The sequence below is a fragment of the Balaenoptera musculus genome, chromosome 1 (genome assembly GCF_009873245.2).
Source record: "Balaenoptera musculus isolate JJ_BM4_2016_0621 chromosome 1, mBalMus1.pri.v3, whole genome shotgun sequence".
Taxonomy (NCBI): Eukaryota; Metazoa; Chordata; class Mammalia; order Artiodactyla; family Balaenopteridae; genus Balaenoptera; species Balaenoptera musculus.
The window spans coordinates 117,733,049-117,751,391 of record NC_045785.1 but is presented as its reverse complement, the minus strand read 5'-3'; the positions used below and the strand labels follow the sequence as shown (position 1 = coordinate 117,751,391).

Below are 18,343 nucleotides of genomic sequence, written 5' to 3'. Positions count from 1 at the left end.
CACTCAGGTAGTGCTGACGCACTTTGGGGACTTCTGGCCAGTAATGAGAAGGTGTTAATGCTGAGAGAGGGTCCTGCTAGGGAGGCCGGGAATCTGTGGGGTTAATTCCTTGGTCAATCCCTTGGCTTATCCTCTGTGGGGGAGGGGTGAAGCGGAGGGGGTCACTTAAGTTCCATCTGAGGGGTCTTTGAACTAACTCCCTGCCTCAGGGATAGGGATGTCTGATACTACCTAAGTTGTGTGTCCTCCAGCAAGCCCCTTCCTCACTCTGGGCCTCTGTTTTCTTGTCTGATGGATGAGGTATTTGGGCCAGTACTGTCCTCAGTTCTGGCCTTCTCTGATTCTGGTTCCCAAGCTGAACCCCTCTGGGAGATTGGGGAACTCGGCAAGGCCCCGGGGGAAGGCAGCAAGGCTGGCTGGGGTGTGGGATGCTTGGGTTCCTTTCCACCCACAAGGGCCTTGCCCCTGTTCCTCCTGGCCTGGCGCCTCCCTCTTCGAGTCACGCCAGGCCTTCTCCTACCCAGCCCCCAGCCCCCCCAGCCCCCCCAGCCCCCCCCACCCCCACCCTCCCCCTCCGCCTTTCCTCTCTGGTCACAGCCCCTTCCACACACTGCCAGGTAAAGCCTGGAGCTGACGATGGGATCCCACCCCCCAGGTCCTTCCCTCCTTCCCTCCCTCTCTGGCACCCATTAGCCAGCGGAGGCTGCGGGGGTGGCGGCTGCCGAGTCTCCGCGCCAGGCCCAGCCCCCAGAGACGCACCTGTTCTGACCTGCTAAGCAGGTTCCCAAGTTTCTGCTGTCGTTGTTGGCCACGGCGTGGGAAGCAGCTCTGGGGGAGCTCGGAGCTCCCGATCACGGCTACTTGCGGGTAGCTACGGTTGGGTGGGTGGAACGGGGCCGGGTCCCCGAGTGGAGACCCTAGTGGGATAGGCAGGCGCGTCAGTGCCTGAGGACTCTGACTTCCTGCGTTCTGGGTCGGTGCCCAATCCAGCTCTAGAGCCGGCTCCCAGGGAGAACTCGGTGGAACTTCAGAAACACCGGGCAGCTCTGCCTCTTGACCGATGCCTCTGTCCCTGGGAGCCGAGATGTGCGGGCCTGAGACCTGCCTGCTGCTACTGCTCCTGGCATCGTTTACAGGTAGGACTTGCTTCAGGATCCTTGCTTCTGAGCACACACACACACACACACACACACACACACACACACACATATACACGCACGCACACGTACATATTCCCTTTCCTTTTACTCGGAACTGAGGAATCAATCTCTCTCTCCCACCTCCAGCTGATAGTAGTGCCCCGAGAAGAGCCACGGTAGCTCTCCTGCTTCATGTCCCCTTCCAGCCCCAGGCCAGGTCATTGGGTCTGGGGTCCCTGACCACCTCAGCCAAAGGGCTGGAGCTGCCTCTTGGGGAAGAGACACGGTGACCCATTGCAGGTGGCCAGGGAGGTAGAACTGGTGGGGACCCTTTCACCCCAGGTTTTCCTGGAGGCTCCCTCGCCTACCCTCTGGGCTCCAGAACTGCTGACTGGGGCTGCAGCTGACTCAGGGCTGAGCTGGTTTCCCCAGTCATCAAGGTGTAGGAAGCCTGATGCCCGGAGAGTGGACAGGGTCTTTCTATCTCCTTCTCCTCTCTTCACGATATCCTAGAATACTGTTGGGTGACTACAGGGGAGCTGGAAGCTCTTCTCACTCTGGCCCCCTCTGGCCCTGAGCACACTATGAGGTGCCAGGGTGGGAATCAGGCGGTTACTCAGAAGAGTGGGGGTCTAGGGTAGGGTACTCTTTTGTTTATCCCCTGTCCCCCCATTTTCTCAACTAGATGCCTTGTATTACTCTCGTGTAATGTATATACAGAAGATATAAATGATAGGAATTTATAATCTTCAGAGCGGGGGAGAGTATATGTGTGTGGGCGTGCGTGTACATAATGAGACCACGGTAGGTAGGGTTCCGTAGGCTGTTCCCAGGATAATGGGCAACTGAGAAATCTTTCTCCTTGGAAAGACAAGGCCTTATCTATATGGGACAGTTTGATTCCCAGTCCCAGGAACAGCAGTGACGGAGCCTCAGTTGTCCAGCAGGGCCTAGCAGTGATGTCCCCCAACCTCCATCCCCAGCTAAAGCTGTGCGGAGGAGAGTGAGGTCTAGACGTGTGGATGGGTAGGGACTGCTCCTGCTCTGATCTTATAATGGAAGGGCTGTTGGCCCAGCCTCCAATCGCAGGTTACTGAAACTCCAAGCCCTGCCACCCCCCCTACCCCCCACATCTTAGTTCCCATCTTCCAGACAACCTTCTCACTCGCTTCGGCCAAGAGGGTGGGGCCTGGTTGCTGAGGCCGGGGAACTCGGCAGTCACTTTCCTGTAGGATCTACCCACGCCTAAAGAATGGAGCCATGATGTCTCAGGACTCAGAAGGTACCAAAGAGATCATCGATTCAACTCACTCATTTTACAGATGGGAAAACTGAAAGAAACAGATAGGCAAGTGAGCTAACAAGACTACTCAGTGTTAGAAGCGTAACCAGGGTTAGCGTCTTGGTCTCCCAGTTCCTAGTTCATGAAAGCATAGTACCTCTGAGTGCACACTGGGGGTAGCCAGGGTGCTGGATGCTGGAGATGCAGCAGTGAACAAGACAAAGTCCCCGCTTTCTTTTCCCATGACACAAAGCTGTTCTTTCTCAGAGAAGCCAGGGAAGGGTAGAGGAGACCCCTTCTAGTTAGGGCGTCACCCCAACCTTGCCCAGTACCTGGACAGGTGCTGTGGCTACCCGGCTCCAGGGAAGCTGGTGCCCAGTGAGCCACGCTCTACTGCTATAACCTGCACAGAGCTGGAGGGCGCTCTGAAGGCTGGAACTCAGACTCCAGGTGCCTAGCCCGAGGATCAGATGCACCCACCTAACTGCCACCTCCATTCTGGCTCCTCTGTAGGCATCTCCTCAATGGCCCCCAGGAAACTAGCGTGTTTCTTGTCTCTGAAAAAGCCTTGGACTGGGAAGTCAGGAGTCTTGGGTTCTGGTCCCTTTCCTGCAATTAATTTGCTACACAACCTTGGGCAACGAAGAAACTAGACTTCAGTAGACCAGATGACCCCTATAGGCCTTCCAGCTCTGAAAGCCTGTGGCTGCGTAAATATCAAGCCCTGAACTGAAGGTGGGTGCTGGGTGCTGGAAGAGGCGGTCAGTCTGGCTGTGGTGACAGAAGGGGGAAATGTCCTGACCCCATTTCTCAGTGGGGACCAAGGGTAGCTTTACCCTGGATACTGTCTTCTGCCCCTGCACTGCTGAAAATTAGTGCCCCCACCAAGTCCTGGGCCATTAGAGCTCTGAGCCCCAGGGCCCTGCCCCACCCCTGACAGGGAAAGGAGCCCAGGCTAGGGAGGCACCTCAACACCACAGCTCTTTGCCTCTCCTTAATGGGATGAGTTTCCAGGTAAGGTCCCCTCCCTTCTCCCTCCCCATCTCCTGCCCTGGGGCTGAGGGACCTAAATCTACAGATACCCCTCCAATAGGATCCTAGTTCCTAGACCTTTTTTTTTTTTTTTAATTAATTAATTTATTTATTTATTTTTGGCTGTGTTGGGTCCTCGTCTCTCTGCGAGGGCTTTCCCTAGCTGTGGAGAGCGGGGGCCACTCTTCATCGCGGTGCGCGGGCCTCTCACTATTGCGGCCTCTCTTGTTGTGGAGCACAGGCTCCAGACCCGCAGGCTCAGTAGTTGTGGCTCACGGGCCCAGTCGCTCCGCAGTACGTGGGATCCTCCCAGACCAGGGCTCGAACCTGTGTCCCCTCCATTGGCAGGCGGATTCTCAACCACTGCACCACCAGGGAAGCCCCCTAGATCTTTTTTGGGGCCCAACTGAGCCCTGCAGGACCCCAGAGAGCACGGGGTTCTCTGAATTCTGAAGTCTGTCCTCTGAGGGTTAGGACCAGCTTTCTGTCTAAAGTTAGTTTCCTAGAAAGGGAAGGGCCCCATCCCTGCTTTTCTACTCCTGTTTACAGAGGGGGCAGGCCCTTTCCTGTAGGATCTACCCAAAACCAGGGAAGCTAGAAAGGGAGGCTAGCTTCCCTGCCCAAGGTGGGGAGAACTAGGGGGAATCCCAGGGAAGCCCTGTGGCCCCATTGACCTTGGTCCCACCCCAGTGTTTCAGGGAGCTGGGCTAAGGGGACCCCAGCCACAGAGATGGCAGTGAGGGGCTCATAGTAGAGTCCACAGTCCCAGCCTCTAGACCCCAGCCTCGGGATCCTGGGGTCCTCCAGGCAAAGTGAAGGGGGGTCAGCCACCTTGGGGAGCCAGCCTAGTGAGGAGAGAATGCCTGGGCTTCCCGGCCTTCCAAACTTGCCCTGATGCTGACCAAAGTCTGGACAGAGAGAAGGGGTGAGGGTGGGGTGGGGAGCTGAGTCAGGAGGGAAGGGAGGAGAGGAGCCTAGGGGCTGGATCTGGGAACAGAATCTAAAATGCGAAGGTCAAGTTCAGAACTGGGGCAAGCCACCAATCCTCCTGGAGCAGGGCTGTGCAGGAGGGGGTCAGGGTCACTCTTTCACTGAGGCAGGGAGCCTCTGGCCTCAGAAGTTTACCCACCGTTCTCAGGCCACCCTCCTCCCCTCTTGCCTTTAAAACTGGCTGGCGTGTCCTGAGAGCTGGGTTGAGGCTGTGATTTGGGGCGGGGCAGAGCTGGCCACACTTGCAGAGATGGGGGAAGGGGTGGTTGGTTGGCTGACAGGACTGGGGAGGGGTTTAGGATCTCAGGAGTTTGGGAGAAGCGGAATTCTGGGTCTCCCACCCACAGTGTGGCTGTTTTGGTGACTCAACCAGGCTCAGACTCTGGCTCCGGGGGGTTTAGGGGACTTATCTGTGCTGGGAGCTGTGTCTGGGCCAGAGCTGGGGCTGCCTCAAGGCCTGTCCTGCCCCATTGTTCTCACCTCCCTTTGTGATTGGTGTGGCCCCCCTCCCCATCCACTAATCTGTGGTGGGCGCTTTGCCCGGGTTGGGAAACTCTCACTAAGCTGGGGGGCTTAGGACAATGTGGGGTAAATGTGAGGGAGGTGGATGAATGCAGAGGGAGAATCTGCTGGTTTTCAAAGTTCCTTAGCATTCCAAGGCCAAGGTTATGGGGGGAAGGATGGAAGAAAAAAAGTGCTGGGTTGTGTATATCACCTGTCCCGAATGGGGGGCTTCAGGGCTCCCCTCCCACATCCTTTCTTATCCCAAACTCACCCACATATTCCACCTGTCTCTGGTGGAGGCTGCTTCTGTGGGGTGAGGGGAGGCAAGAGTTAACAAAGGAGAGTGAGACCCTAGACAGCTTGGACCCCTCCCCCTAGCCCCAGGCAGGGTCTCCCCCCACCGCTTCCCACCCAACCTACACCAGACAACCCTCACCCCAGGCCTGGAGCTAGAGCTGGTTTTTCTGGTGGTGGCAGCCGCAGAGGCCTGACAGTGATTCCCAGGGAGAGGCCTCCTTGGGGGGCCAGAGGTGCTGGGGGGCCTGGGGGCGTGGCTGGGGGGTGAGAAGGGTGAGGGTCTTTCTAGTAGGAACCTGAGGAGCAAGGGTAGAGAGAGCTTTTGTTTTGTTCTGCTGGGGAGTCCTTAATGGCTATTTCCCATCACCCTGGAGGGGCAGTGACCTCATCTCTGGGTCCCTCCACCTGAGATGCATCTGCCCTCAAGTCTGGGGTGGGGTGGGGAGGGATGCCTGGGCGACACTCCAGACGGGTGCAGAGGCGAAGGCGCCGAGCCGCACACCACTGACCTAAGGCAGCTGAGACAGACAGCCGTGCAGAAGCCAAGAGAAACCGACATCAAAATATTTACTATGTGTGCACATTCACACACACACGCCGTTTCGTAGCTCGCTCTGGATGCAGACAAGCACACACGCTTTCCTGAAGATAAGACATGAACACATATATGTGCAAAACGCCCCCAAGTTCATGCAAAGAGACAGCCTCTCCTGCATGCGAACCAGCACTGAGACTCACCAGACCCTCACCCAAAGATGTACGTTCAGATGCAAAAGGCTCACACGTATTCCCTTCTTCCTCCTCACAGGCCCATCTCTAGGACCTCACTGTGTACCCCTAGATGTACTAGCAGGGGATGCTGAAGGTGAAAGTCTCCTCAGAAAGAAAAGCCTCCTTCCCCAGAGATGCTGTCATCTGCAGCTGCCAGCCTCAGTTTCCCCTCTGGAGATCAGAGGCCAGGCCTCACACAGATAGGAAAGCTGGGACCCAGGCGCAGGGTGGGGAGCAGGCAGCCAGCCCAAGCCAGGAATGGAGGGCCTGTCTGGGAGCAGGCAGGGTACACAGAGGGCAGGGCCCCAAAGAGGCCCGTGGGGGCTTGGCCAGGGGTGGGGGAGGCTGAGGGCAGGGATCCCGTCTGGCCAGTTGGGCCTGTTCTCTCCCTTGCGCAAGGTGGTGGCTGGTGGTGACTGAGGCTAGGCCTGCTGTGCAGCAGTGGCTGAATCACCAAGGCTCCTGACCAGCGTCCTGGTACTTCCAGAAGGAGGGGAGGGGAGGGGAGGGGAGGGGAGGGTCAGAGGTAGGAGTGTCCAGCCAGCAGAGTCCACCAGGCTCAGGAAACCATTTGCAGCAGAAGGGTCCGTGGGCCTGGCCTGGCTACGACATGCCCTCAGGGTGACCTCACCAGGCAGGCGGTGTGTCTCCTTTGCTCTGGTGACATCATCATGCTGACGCTGGGCGGGCACTGGGTGGGGGAGAAGAAGGGGGAGGCAGTCCTGGCCTACCCTACCCTTGGAGTATGAGCTTCTGGGTCCACTGAGCCCAGGGCAGGGATTCTAAAGCCCAAGTTCTCTTTTCCATCTCTTGCAGCCTCTGTGTGTGTGTGTGTGTGTGTGTGTGTGTGTGTGTGTGTGTGTGTGTGTATGTGTGTGTAAGTGAAGGAAGGCGTTGCTCAAGGTGAGATGCTCCCACTCAACAGTGGATTTAGGACAATGGGGAGCTCACGCAGAAGGGACTTTCTGGTTTTACTGGGTTTCTCATCCGGCAAAGCTTGGGCTTATCACTTGGGATCATGGGGCTCTTGGACCCACAGGTAGGGATGTGGAAGATTGAACTCAGACATGTGCTGGGGACTTGATGCATGTTGTACCCTAAGAAGGTAGTTTTGGGAATTCCCTGGCAATTCAGTGGTTAGGACTCCGAGCTTCCACTGCAGGGGGCATGAGTTCGATCCCTGGTTGGGGAACTAAGATCCTGCATGCCGCTGTGTGGCAAAAAAAAAAAAAAAAAAGAAGGTATTTTTTTGGGGGGGAAATGTGAGTGATTAGTGGTGGGGAGGGGCCAGCTGGTTGGCAAGTGTAGGGATGGGGATGGGAAATATGCCATCTGACATTGTCCCAGAATTAGTCTTTGAAAGGGTTTGAGTGTCCCAGTGGAGCAGGGCTTGGACTCCCTGTGACCTGCATGGACACCAGTGTTCGAAGCAGAGGAAGTACTGGGAAGCCCCTATCTCAACCGCACCTCCAGCCCTTCCTTGGCAGCCCTGCTCCCTCTGGCGCCAGGAGGAGGTGTCTGGGAGAGGTGCAGATGGTTAGCTGGACTCCCAGGCTGGGCTGGGTGGGACCAACATCAGCTTAGGCAGGTCAGGGCCCTGGTATCTGGCCCTGCAGGTCTGTCCTGTCCCGTTTGGGCCCTCCCAGCTCCCAACAGCATCCTCCCTTCCTCCTCCCTTGCTAGCAGGGCCATGGGGCCCCCTTCCTCTGTCCCACGCTCTGCCTCACTGGAACCCTCTGGTCCACTCTAGTGGGGCTTCACTTTCTCCCTCCATGCCTGACCCCCTCCATCCCCTTCCTTCTCCCTAGGTCCAGTCTGGAGGTACTCCCTTTGGCAGAGAACCCAGGTAGCCAGCCTATCCTGTCTCCACCCTAAGGTTGCCATGCCAACCCCCTCCCTGCCCAGCCCAACCAAAGACTGCACAGTCCTCCTCATTCTACCCTTTCCTTCTTCCGCCTGTCTCTCGCATTCATTCATTCACCCACCCATTCACTCAGTCAGTCAGTCAATAAACATTAATTGAGCACCAATTATGTGCCAGGAATGCAGACCACTGAGCACTAAATCAGAAACCATGTTTCCATATGTGACGGGAGACCGAGTTTATACTCTTGAGGTTCTCAATCTGGTGGAAGAGGCAGACAAGAAAATAGCAAATACAATCTGTGGTATAAAGTACTACGATGGGTCAAAGCAGGGTGCCAGAGGAGAACAGAGGAAGGGCACCTCACTCTGCCTGAGGTAGGGGTGGGGGGAGGGAGGACTCCAGGAGCAAGTGATGTCTAAGCAGAGTCTTCAAGGATGAGTAGGAGCTGCCAGACTTAGGGAGGAGGGCGTTCCAGGCAGGAGCACAGTGTGAGCAAGGTGAGGGCCAGCAGGGTGTGTGAAGTGCTGGTCACAGGCAGGAGCTTTGAACTTTTGGGAATTGCTGGATATGCATTCCAACTCAAGGAACTCTTGCCATCCCAGAGAGCATTCACTCTGTCCACAACCCTCAGCCCCCAGCCCTCTGTTTCACACGCTTTATTCCACAACTCCAAATTTCTTTCTTCCCAGCCATGAGATTCCCTGGACATGCCTCCCTCATAAGTTACTTATCCTAGAAACCTAGGAGTTGTCTTTGAGTCTTTTCTCTCTCTTTCTGGTCAGTGACCAAATCCTGCCAAATTTCCCCTGGAACTGTCCCGTCCTCTCAGCAGGACGGCAGCTGCAGGATCCTGGTGGGTCTCCTGTCCCCATTCTCCCTACTTTCTAGTCTGAGGGCACATGCCCATTGGCTTCATGCTTTAGTGACTCCCTATTTCATCTTGGCCAACTCTGAATTCCTTTGCCTGGTATGGAAGGTCCTGGATGATTTTGCTCTGACCAGATGTCCTGCTCCTGCTCAACACACACCCTCTGCCTTAGTTTTGTCCTCTCCTCTCTGCTTCCTGAACCAGCCAGCCTCTCCACCTCCTTGGGGTTTGCCCACCTTGGTCCCTTACCTGGGACCCCTTTCCAGGTCTCATCCCCTTCTGATTCTACCCAACTCATGCATGAGCCCCTCCCATGTGACTCGGGACCACTGTGACTGTCCCATCCCACGACTAACCTGCAACACACCACTAAGCACTCAATCAGAAACCATCATAAGTGTTTCCATAGCTGTCTCCATACATATCTCTTCTTCCAGAATAGAGCTCAGGTTCTATGAGTGCAGGAAATGCATCCTTCTTTGCAGATAAGGCTACATGATAGATACCCCTGAGTGCTTCATACTGTTCCTTGTCAATGCACAAAACACTCACCTTTTGTCACTGGTCCCTATCTCTGGTCCTCCGATTCTGGCTCACGGTTCTGACCCTGTCATGTGTGTCTGTCCTGACCTCGTATCTCTGGGCCTCTGACCTGGGGCCTTTCTGTCTTCGGTGACTTGCTCATTCCTGTCTCTGAGCCTTGGTTTGTGCCATTCCTCCCACATAGGATACCTTCTTCTCTCTGGGAATCCAGGTCTCTCATCTTGAAGCCATGAAAAGACTGTTCCGAAGGGCCTGCTGGTTTGGACCCTTCCTACACTACATGCCCCATCCCAGACACCAACTGTTCTCGACCCTTGCCTTGGCTCCTGGCCACACTTTCTGAAAGCATTCACTTTTCCCCCCCTTGGTAGGTTGAGCCTTCTGTAAAAGTTTGTCCGTGGCTTCCTGTCTTTGTGTGCACAAAATCCATTTCCCTGAGCTCCCTGAGGGCAGAGGCTGGGTCTCTCCTCCTGTTATAGCCCCCACCTTACAATTGCTCAGGATACAATCCTGGGCTGAGAGAGGGTGTGACTCTTCCATGTACCACCTGTGTGGCCTTAGGCAAGTCACTTCCTGTCTCTGGGTCTCAGTTTTCTCATCTGTTAAACGGCGATAATAACGCCTGCCTGTTGGGAATGTTTTGTGGATCTAATGAGGTCATGGAATGAACGCGCTTTGCAAGCATAAAGTGGTCCGGGAGTTCCGGGCTGCCTTTGCGGACATTATCATTGTGGATAAGTGTTCCCCCGGCTCTGGCAGCGCCCCTAATCCTGGCTGCTTCTGTCTGCCCCCCTGCAGGTCGGTGCCCGGCGGGCGAGCTGGAGACCTCGGACTTGGTGACCGTGGTGCTGGGCCAGGACGCAAAACTGCCCTGCTTCTACCGAGGGGACCCGGGCGAGCAGGTGGAGCAAGTGGCGTGGGCTCGTGTGGATGCGGATGAGGGCGGCCAGGAGCTGGCACTTCTGAACTCTAAATACGGGCTGCACGTGAGCTCAGCCTACGAGGGCCGCGTGGAAGAGCCGCCTCCCCCAAGGAACCCCCTGGACGGTGCGGTGCTTCTGCGCAACGCGGTGCAGGCGGACGAGGGCGAGTACGAGTGTCGCGTCAGTACCTTCCCTGCCGGCAGCTTCCAGGCGCGGCTTCGGCTCCGCGTGCTGGGTAAGTGGGGCCCCTTGGGCATGGGGGCGGGGGTGCTGTGTGTGCAGAAGCACCAGGTCCTCAGGCCCCGGGTCTTGGAGGGCAGAAGCTGGAGGCGGGGGGATGCAGAGATGGAGACTGCAGAGATGGAGGGGGCAGAGGCGGAACAGGAAGAAGAGGTGGGGCCCTGTAGGGATGAGGGAGCTTCATTTAGCCACCTCCACCCAACCCTAATCCAGAAGTTCTCTCCAAGTGACCCCAAAAGCTTGATACTGCTTGGTCAGCCTTGGGGAAGAATCCACGTATTAGGCTGTCCTTCCTTCTGCTGATCTGAAATCTCCCTCTCGGTTACTTTCACCCTCCCCAGCAAGATGGCACAGGCTTATTCTCCCTTCTGCACGACAGCCTTTCCACCAGCTGAGGACCTCTGTCATGCCCCACCCAAATCTCTTCTTCTTCAAGCTAAACGTACAGGTTTCTGCAACAGTTCTGCTAAAGACACTCATTCACCACCCTGGGCTCCATGGTTTTAGAATGTGGTGCCTAGACGTGGACATGCAGACCCAGCTATGACCAGTGGGGCTGTGCATGACCAGTGGGGCTGAGACCTTTCCTGATCTGGACCTTCAGTGAATGTGGTTGGAGACCACAATCACCTTTTAAACCACCACTTTGCACGGATGCCCTAGACTTATGGTCAAGTTAAGTCTTTTCCATTCTGTGCTTGGACTGTTAATGTTATGAAGATAAAAATAAATGAAGGCCTTTATAGTTTCCCTTTATCCACATGGAAGTTAGTAATACCAGCCTTGGTAGAAAAATCTGGGTGTGGATCTTGGCTTCACCACCTAATAGCTAATGATCTGGAATAAATCATTTAACCTCCCTGAGCTTCAGTTTCTTCAGCTGTAAAACACAGATAGTAATACCTGCTTCATGTTTGTTGACAGGATTAAAAGAGATGTTTGTAAAGTGTTTAGCACAACTCTGGGCACATAGTAAGTGCTTGATAAATGGTGGCTATTATTATTATTATCTAGATGTTATGTAGTTAGTTTTTTAATTACTTCATTATTTTTATTTAAAAAATGACCCGTACTCATTGTAAAAAATTCAAGCATTGGAGAAAGGTACAAAGTCCGCTGAAATGCTACCACTCATCTGGCATCTTTGTTGATGAAATAAAAGAAGAAAAAGGGGCCTGAAACTTTGTACCTGTGCAAGACTGAACTGGGATGGGGCGGGGCCTCCTGACAGGGGTTGTAAAGGTTGTGACTTCTGCCTCCCCCCATCTACAGTGCCTCCCCTTCCCTCGCTGAATCCTGGTCCAGCACTAGAAGAGGGCCAGGGCCTGACACTGGCAGCTTCCTGCACAGCAGAGGGTAGCCCGGCCCCCAGCGTGACCTGGGACACAGAGGTCAAGGGCACAACATCTAGCCGCTCTTTCACGCACTCTCGCTCAGCTGCTGTCACTTCAGAATTCCATCTGGTGCCCAGCCGCAGCATGAATGGACAGCCACTTACCTGCGTGGTGTCCCACCCTGGCCTGCTCCAGGACCAAAGGATCACCCACATCCTCCAAGTGGCCTGTGAGTACCTGGATCTTGGGTAGGGCGCCCCCATGGGCTCCAACAGGATTGGTGAGATAGTGAGAGACCCTAAGCCACACCAGTCTGGCCAGCCTGGGTCCTGAAGGCCACCTTGTATGGCTGAGAGAGCACCAGTCCAAGGTAGAAGACCTGGAGCCCATCCCAGATGACCTTGGCAAATCACTCTCTGACCTGGTGTCCTTCTGTTTACAAAGGAGCTGGCCCTGCTTCAGGGGTTGTTGGGAGAATCAGATGTAAACATGGAATTAAAAGCATTTTGTAAAATAGACAGTTTAGGATTTGAAGACAGATAGACTTAGGATGAGCCCTAGTTCTGCTATTTACCAGCTGTTATTCAATCTTATTAAGGTTCATTTTCTTCATCAAGAGAAGGAGTATTATTATATCAACTTTACAGGGTTCTGAACGAATGCAGAGCCTCTCGCATAGTGCTTAGTGTATAGAAGGTGCTCGGTCGACAGTCGATACTGTTTTCCTGGCAATAGACTTGGAGCCTCTCTGGAGGATAGCACTGTTTTCTACTCATACTAACCCAGCATTTGGCACAAAGTAGGTCCTCAACAAATGTTTGTGAAAGAAGTGAATGAACCGGAATTCCCTGGTGGTCCAGTGGTTAGGACTCCATGCTTTTGCTGCCAAAGGCCCGGGTTCGATCCCTGGTCGGGGAACTAAGATCCCACAAGCTGCGCCACACAGCCAAGAAAAAAAAAAAAAAAAAAGAAATGAATGAACTAGTAGGATGGTTAAGCCTTTGATGAATCAGGGAGTGTTTGCTGAGCACCTGTTCTGTGACTAGCGCTATGCTACGGACCACGGGGGAGTCAGAAAAGGTGTGCCACATTGCTGTGCAGAGGGACTTATAGGCTCATTGCACAGGTAAACCCATGTGGGCTCTCTGAACTTAGAGAGAGGGGAGGGAGCTGTCAGTAAGGTGGGGCTGGGCTAGCTTGGGCCGCAGATGAGTAGGATGGAGAAGGGCAAGGGGAGGCTATTCCAGGCAAAGTGGGGCCTGGGGTGGGGGCCCTTTGAGGAAGAGCATGATCAAAGGCATCCTTTCCATTCTTTCTCCTCCACCTTTCCATTCCAGTCCTTGCTGAGGCCTCTGTGAGGGGCCTTGAAGACCAAAATCTGTGGCAGGTTGGCAGAGAAGGAGCTGTGCTCAAGTGCCTGAGTGAAGGGCAGCCCCCTCCCTCGTACAACTGGACACGGTAAGGGCCTAGCTTGGGACCAGGGTCTTTCCCTCAGGACTAGCACGTACTCACTGTGGGCTGGGACAATATATTCTGAACCCCAAATAAATTGGGGCACATGTTCAGACCAATGCAAGAATATGCATGGTCACCAAACATTGCTATTGGCTTGCACCTGGGAGTGTAGGTAATTGGCAGGGAATTAGCTGATAAGTCCTTGGCTTTTTTTCCCTTAACTTTAAAATTGTGAAATATAATACAGCATTTCAATGTTAATACTTTATATATTTATGTAAGTGCCTAAAGTGAATAAGACCAAAAGATACAGCTGACTGTGACTGTTGTGAAACTAACACTCTTATAGCCACTGCCAGGTTGCTAGCACCTCAGAAGCACCCACCCATCTCTGCCAGTTCCTTGGCTTTTTTTCAGGGTCTGAGATGGCCAGACAATCAGGGAGGGGTCAGGGACACGTGTGTGTGAGCCCATGACAGGCTCACATGTGAGCAGATGAGCCATGCACGTGGCCTTGTGCCTGGGGCTGTGTTCATGTATCCTGCCATGAAACCTCGTGGGTGCTGGGGCATGCAGTCACATTGTCCAAGTACATCTGAGCCCCGATAGGAAAGGACAGTCCTGTTGTGTGGACTTTATATACCGTGTGGACCTGGTACCTAGTGTGGGATGACGTGATGCCTATGGAGCTTGTGGGACGGCACACGTGTGGATCTTCCCCAAGTGTGTGTGTGGGTGCCTGGGTCAGGCTGGGCGGCAGGGAGAAGGGACCTCTGCCTAGACCTGCCTAGGGGAAGGAGGGGCACCGTGGGAACAGCCGGTGGCTCTGGGTGACGTCATGGGGGAGGGAGGTGGAGAGCTGCCCGGGCACGTTGGGTCGTGGCAGTCTCAGCCCGCCCCAGCCAGCACCCATCAGCTTCCCTGTCCTCCAGGCTGGACGGGCCTCTGCCCAGTGGGGTACGAGCAGAAGGAGATACCCTGGGCTTCCCCCCGCTGACCACTGAGCACAGTGGCACCTACGTCTGCCACGTCAGCAATGAGCTCGCCTCAAGGGATTCTCAGGTGGTTGTGGTTGTTCTTGGTAAGCACTGGGGCAGAGGCTGGGACCTGGGCCAGGGGCCTGGTGGGGGGACAGGGAGCAAGACAGAGAGAGTGAATTGGGAGAGTCGATATTTGGAGGGGGCTGGACTGCATGTATTTGGCAGAGGGCCAGGCTGAGGGGGTGGTTTGGGACGTGTTTTGTGAGGACAGTGCGTGGGGGGCTGTGGAGTCCGGGGCCCGGTCAGGGATCTGGGCATCTGCCTCAGACAGTGGCCTGTCTCCAGCAGACCCGCAGGATGCCACAGGGAAGCAGGTGGATCTGGTGTCGGCCTCCGTGGTGGTGGTGGGTGTGATCGCCGCACTCTTGTTCTGCCTTCTGGTGGTGGTGGTGGTGCTCATGTCCCGATACCATCGGCGCAAGGCCCAGCAGATGACCCAGAAATAGTGAGTACTGGCCGCTCCTGGGCGGGTAGAGTGGGCCAGGAGGTGGGCCAGGACCGAGAAGAGAGAGGAGACTGGGCGGCCTGACATCTGAGGAGCTTGTGGACCAGAGGTAGGCAGAGCCAGCCTTCTGGGAGATGAGAAGGGCCTTGGGGCCCGGGTCACAGCTGGATGAGGGGGGCCACGCTGCCTGAGTGAGGGTCAGATCCACATGCACGAGTACCACATGAGCACACACACGCTCTGTAGCCGCACCGCCACCTACAGCCACTCACTCACACTTGCAGGGACAACCCAGCGCCCACACCCTCCAGCCCCGGCTCACATAGGCTCGGCCAGGCTAGGTTCACCTTGGGAGGCTACCACTACCCTCAGCTCCTGACCAGGGGGTGTCTTCCCAGTGAGGAGGAGCTGACCCTGACCAGGGAGAACTCCATCCGGAGGCTGCATTCCCATCACCCGGACCCCAAGAACCAGGTGTGTGCCGAGGTTGGATGCATTCTTGGGGCCGGGGCCCCTCTGTGGACCAGAAGCGCAGCCCGCCCCCAGGTCTGGCCGCTGACTCAGCCGCAGCAGGTCTGGCGCTGCTTTGGGTTTGCTGGGCTCCTTCAGAAGGCCCCCTTCAGCACTGGCCTCGATGTTGCTGTGGGAAGCCACCATCAGCACTGGCTTCAGGGTGGGATTAGGCTGGGAAGAGGGTAGGGGTGGGGGAAATGAGGATGTTTGCATCGAGGAGAGAACGGCCAGGTCAGGTTGGGGGAAAGGTGATTGGGGGGGAGGCTGGGGGGAGGATAGAGGCCAAGAGGCTGAGCCCTGTTCTGACTCCTCCCCCATGTCCGGGCCCTGCAGCCGGAGGAGAGTGTAGGGCTGAGAGCCGAGGGCCACCCTGATAGTCTCAAGGACAACAGTAGCTGCTCTGTGATGGTGAGGCCCCCGGCCCCACCGGCGTCCCTACCACTCTCCTCAGGCCCCTCTCCGGGTCCCCGATGTGGTGCGTCAGCTGCCCCTTCCCCGGTCCCTGATACCTCAGACCCACGCTGCCCCATCCCATCCCCTCCCCGCCCCGCTATGCCTTTGCTCCCTAGTCTCCCCTTCCCCAGGCCAGACATTCATTCCTGGCCCCCCATCTCTGAGCCGTTGAGCAACCATAACCCCTGCTTGTGCCTGACCTCTGACCCCAGCATGCCCCAGCCGACCCCCTCATGTCTGGCTGCCCCGCCTTGGTTCCTGACTTGCCCTCTGCCCTTGGTCTCCAGAGCGAAGAGGCAGAGGGCCGCAGTTACTCCACGCTGACCACAGTGAGGGAGATCGAAACACAGACTGAACTGCTGTCTCCAGGCTCTGGGCGGACAGAGGAGGAGGAAGATCAGGATGAAGGCATCAAACAGGCCATGAACCATTTTGTTCAGGAGAATGGGACCCTGCGGGCCAAGCCCACGGGCAATGGCATCTACATCAATGGGCGGGGGCACCTGGTCTGACCCAGGCTTGCCTCTGTCCCCTAAGCCTGGCTCCCTCTGCTGACATGGAATATTTCAGCTCATCCCCGGGGAGCCTCCCTACACACCTCATTTCTTGAGGAAGATGCTCCCCACCCCACTGACTGCTCGACCTTTTCCTCCAGTCCTTCTGTTGGATGATGGAAGGGCTCCGCTTGTTGAGTCCCTCCCACAGCGTGTGCAGGTCACTGTGCGTGCATTTGTGCTTGTTTGAGTGTGCACTGTGTGTGCGCGGAGGGGTGACTGTGCCCACGGTGTGCGTTGTGTTGTCACATCAGAGTCCAAGTGAACCGTGGTGTGTGTGCCACAGGGTTCAGTGGCTGCATGGGGAACGCCACGGGGGAGCGGTTTGTGTGTCGTGTGGCTGTGTGACCTGTGCCTGTAAAATGCAGGTGTTTTCCTCAGACCCCAGAGCAGTATTAATGATGCAGAGGTTGGAGGCGGAAGGTGGAGACTGTGGGCCCTGTCCAGGTGTGCGGGCATAGTTGGAGCTGGAATCTGGCCTCCTGAGTGCGGGAGCCGGGCTCCCACCACTTGGGAGCTGTCAGGGCAAGTGTAAAGCAGCGGGCCTAGGGGTCAGCCAGAGGCTCAAACTGTTACAGAAGAAACCCTCCGCCCTCTGGTGGCCTCTGGGCCTGCTGCAGGTACATATTTGCTGTAAATAAACCTGCACAGTGGAGCTTCTTTAAGGACTACTGCCCCAAACGCGTTAATAAGAGAAAAGACTTTTTAAAAACTTTTGATTCATCTGGACATTTATTATTGCAAGGATTGCTTAAAGTGACATCAGCCTACACAAGAATTCAGCAAAGCTAGACCTTGCTCAGGTCCTACCCCAGGGGGGTTAATTCCTGTGGTTCTGAAAGGTGCTCCATCTAAGGCATCTTAATCTAGGCAGGCTCTTGGGAGGGAGCCTAAGAGCTGATGGAGTTTGAAGGAGGGTTGTGCGCCCCTCAGTTACTGGCTATGGGAGGGTAGGTAGGGTCCTTGGCCCTAGCGGTTCCTCAGTTCTTCCCCTAGCCTCATGTTTTCTTAGTTGTATCCACAGTTGTTTGTGATCCCTTGGTGGGGGCGCTGCTAGGACTTGGTGACAAGGGCTCCTGGTTTGGTTGTGGTGTAGGGGAGACAGAATAGTGATTATAGACCAAGGGAGGTGAAGGAGCTGCTGGGAGCAAGAATGTCTCCTTTTCCCCAGGGGTCTCAGGGTTACTAACTTGGGGTTCTTCCAGCAGTTTCTCTGGTTGGGATTAGATAAGGTCCATTGTTGCCTGCCCCACCCAAATACATCGAACCAGAATATCTAGATTTAGTGCCCAAACCCTGCTCAGCCTGAACTCTGCTGGATTTCTGGACCAAAGGAGAGACTCTCATCCCTTGCTCTCCAGCCAGCCCAGGACTTTGGATGTGGAACCTGAAGATATGGAATTCTAGTATGTATATTTTGTGTAAATATGTTCATATTTGTACATAAAAAAGATATTCTGTTTTTAAATAAACAGATAAAACCTGTTCTTTCTGGTTCCTGTCTTGCTCCCTGGACTGTGTAAGTCCTGAACCTCAGTGCTGTCTGTCTCAGCACCATCCTCCTTGTGGTCCCAAGTAGCGGAGGAGTTAGTTTGCCTGGAACTATATGGGGGACGGGGGAAAAGAAACGGCCTCCACAAGACCTTCAGCCATCTCTGAGAGTCGAGGTCGGACAGTGGAACTATAAGCCCTTCCAGGACAGGCAGTGCCTTAGTTGGCAGTATTTTATATCCTGTATTGTATCGGAGTCTCACTACAACAGGCCTGGAAAGTAGACAACAGTGTAAACTTTTTACAGTCAAAGAACCCAAAATTCAAATGAGTTCCACAGAATGTTAGAGTTGGAAAGATTTAAAGATCATCTTAGTCCACTCTCTTCATTTTTTTATATGTGTTGAAACTGAGGCTCAGCAAAGTCATGTGACTTGACTGAGACTACAGGCCGGTCAGGGCCAAAGCCTGGGCATCCCCCCTCCTGGGTATGCCTTGCACAGCCCTGTGTTGCTCTGCTCCTAGGCAAGTCTCGGGTCTCCACCTCAGACCCCAGAATTCTGGTCTCCAAGGGTGTCAGTCACCTGCTCACGCCACAGGCG

The 18,343-nt window shown here is 55.2% G+C and overlaps 1 protein-coding gene across 5 annotated transcripts; it reads left to right on the top strand.

Moving 5' to 3' along the window:
- The first annotated feature begins 791 nt into the window (after positions 1-791).
- On the top strand, positions 792-17,738 carry NECTIN4 (nectin cell adhesion molecule 4). Of its 5 annotated transcripts, none has more exons than XM_036861391.1 (9): positions 792-1,136; positions 10,092-10,451; positions 11,729-12,019; positions 13,128-13,248; positions 14,178-14,326; positions 14,571-14,730; positions 15,129-15,204; positions 15,577-15,651; positions 15,984-17,738. In XM_036861391.1, exons 1-9 carry the CDS (start codon positions 1,061-1,063, stop codon positions 16,206-16,208), a joined length of 1,533 nt encoding a protein of 510 aa, XP_036717286.1. In that variant the 5' UTR covers positions 792-1,060; the 3' UTR covers positions 16,209-17,738. The 5 variants fall into 5 exon arrangements, with proteins under 5 accessions (XP_036717286.1, XP_036717321.1, XP_036717294.1 ...); XM_036861399.1 differs by having other exon boundaries at positions 793-1,136; positions 14,574-14,730; XM_036861416.1 differs by lacking the exon at positions 15,577-15,651 and having other exon boundaries at positions 793-1,136; positions 14,574-14,730.
- Positions 17,739-18,343: the final 605 nt, after the last annotated feature.

Excerpts from the sequence above, each read along its gene's own strand:
- NECTIN4 (XM_036861391.1), top strand. The coding sequence starts at position 1,061 with ATGCCTCTGTCCCTGGGAGCCGAGATGTGCGGGCCTGAGACCTGCCTG. Across the intron at positions 1,137-10,091 it reads GCTCCTGGCATCGTTTACAG|GTCGGTGCCCGGCGGGCGAG; the intron begins GTAGGACTTGCT and ends GCCCCCCTGCAG. Across the intron at positions 14,327-14,570 it reads GGTGGTTGTGGTTGTTCTTG|CAGACCCGCAGGATGCCACA; the intron begins GTAAGCACTGGG and ends GCCTGTCTCCAG.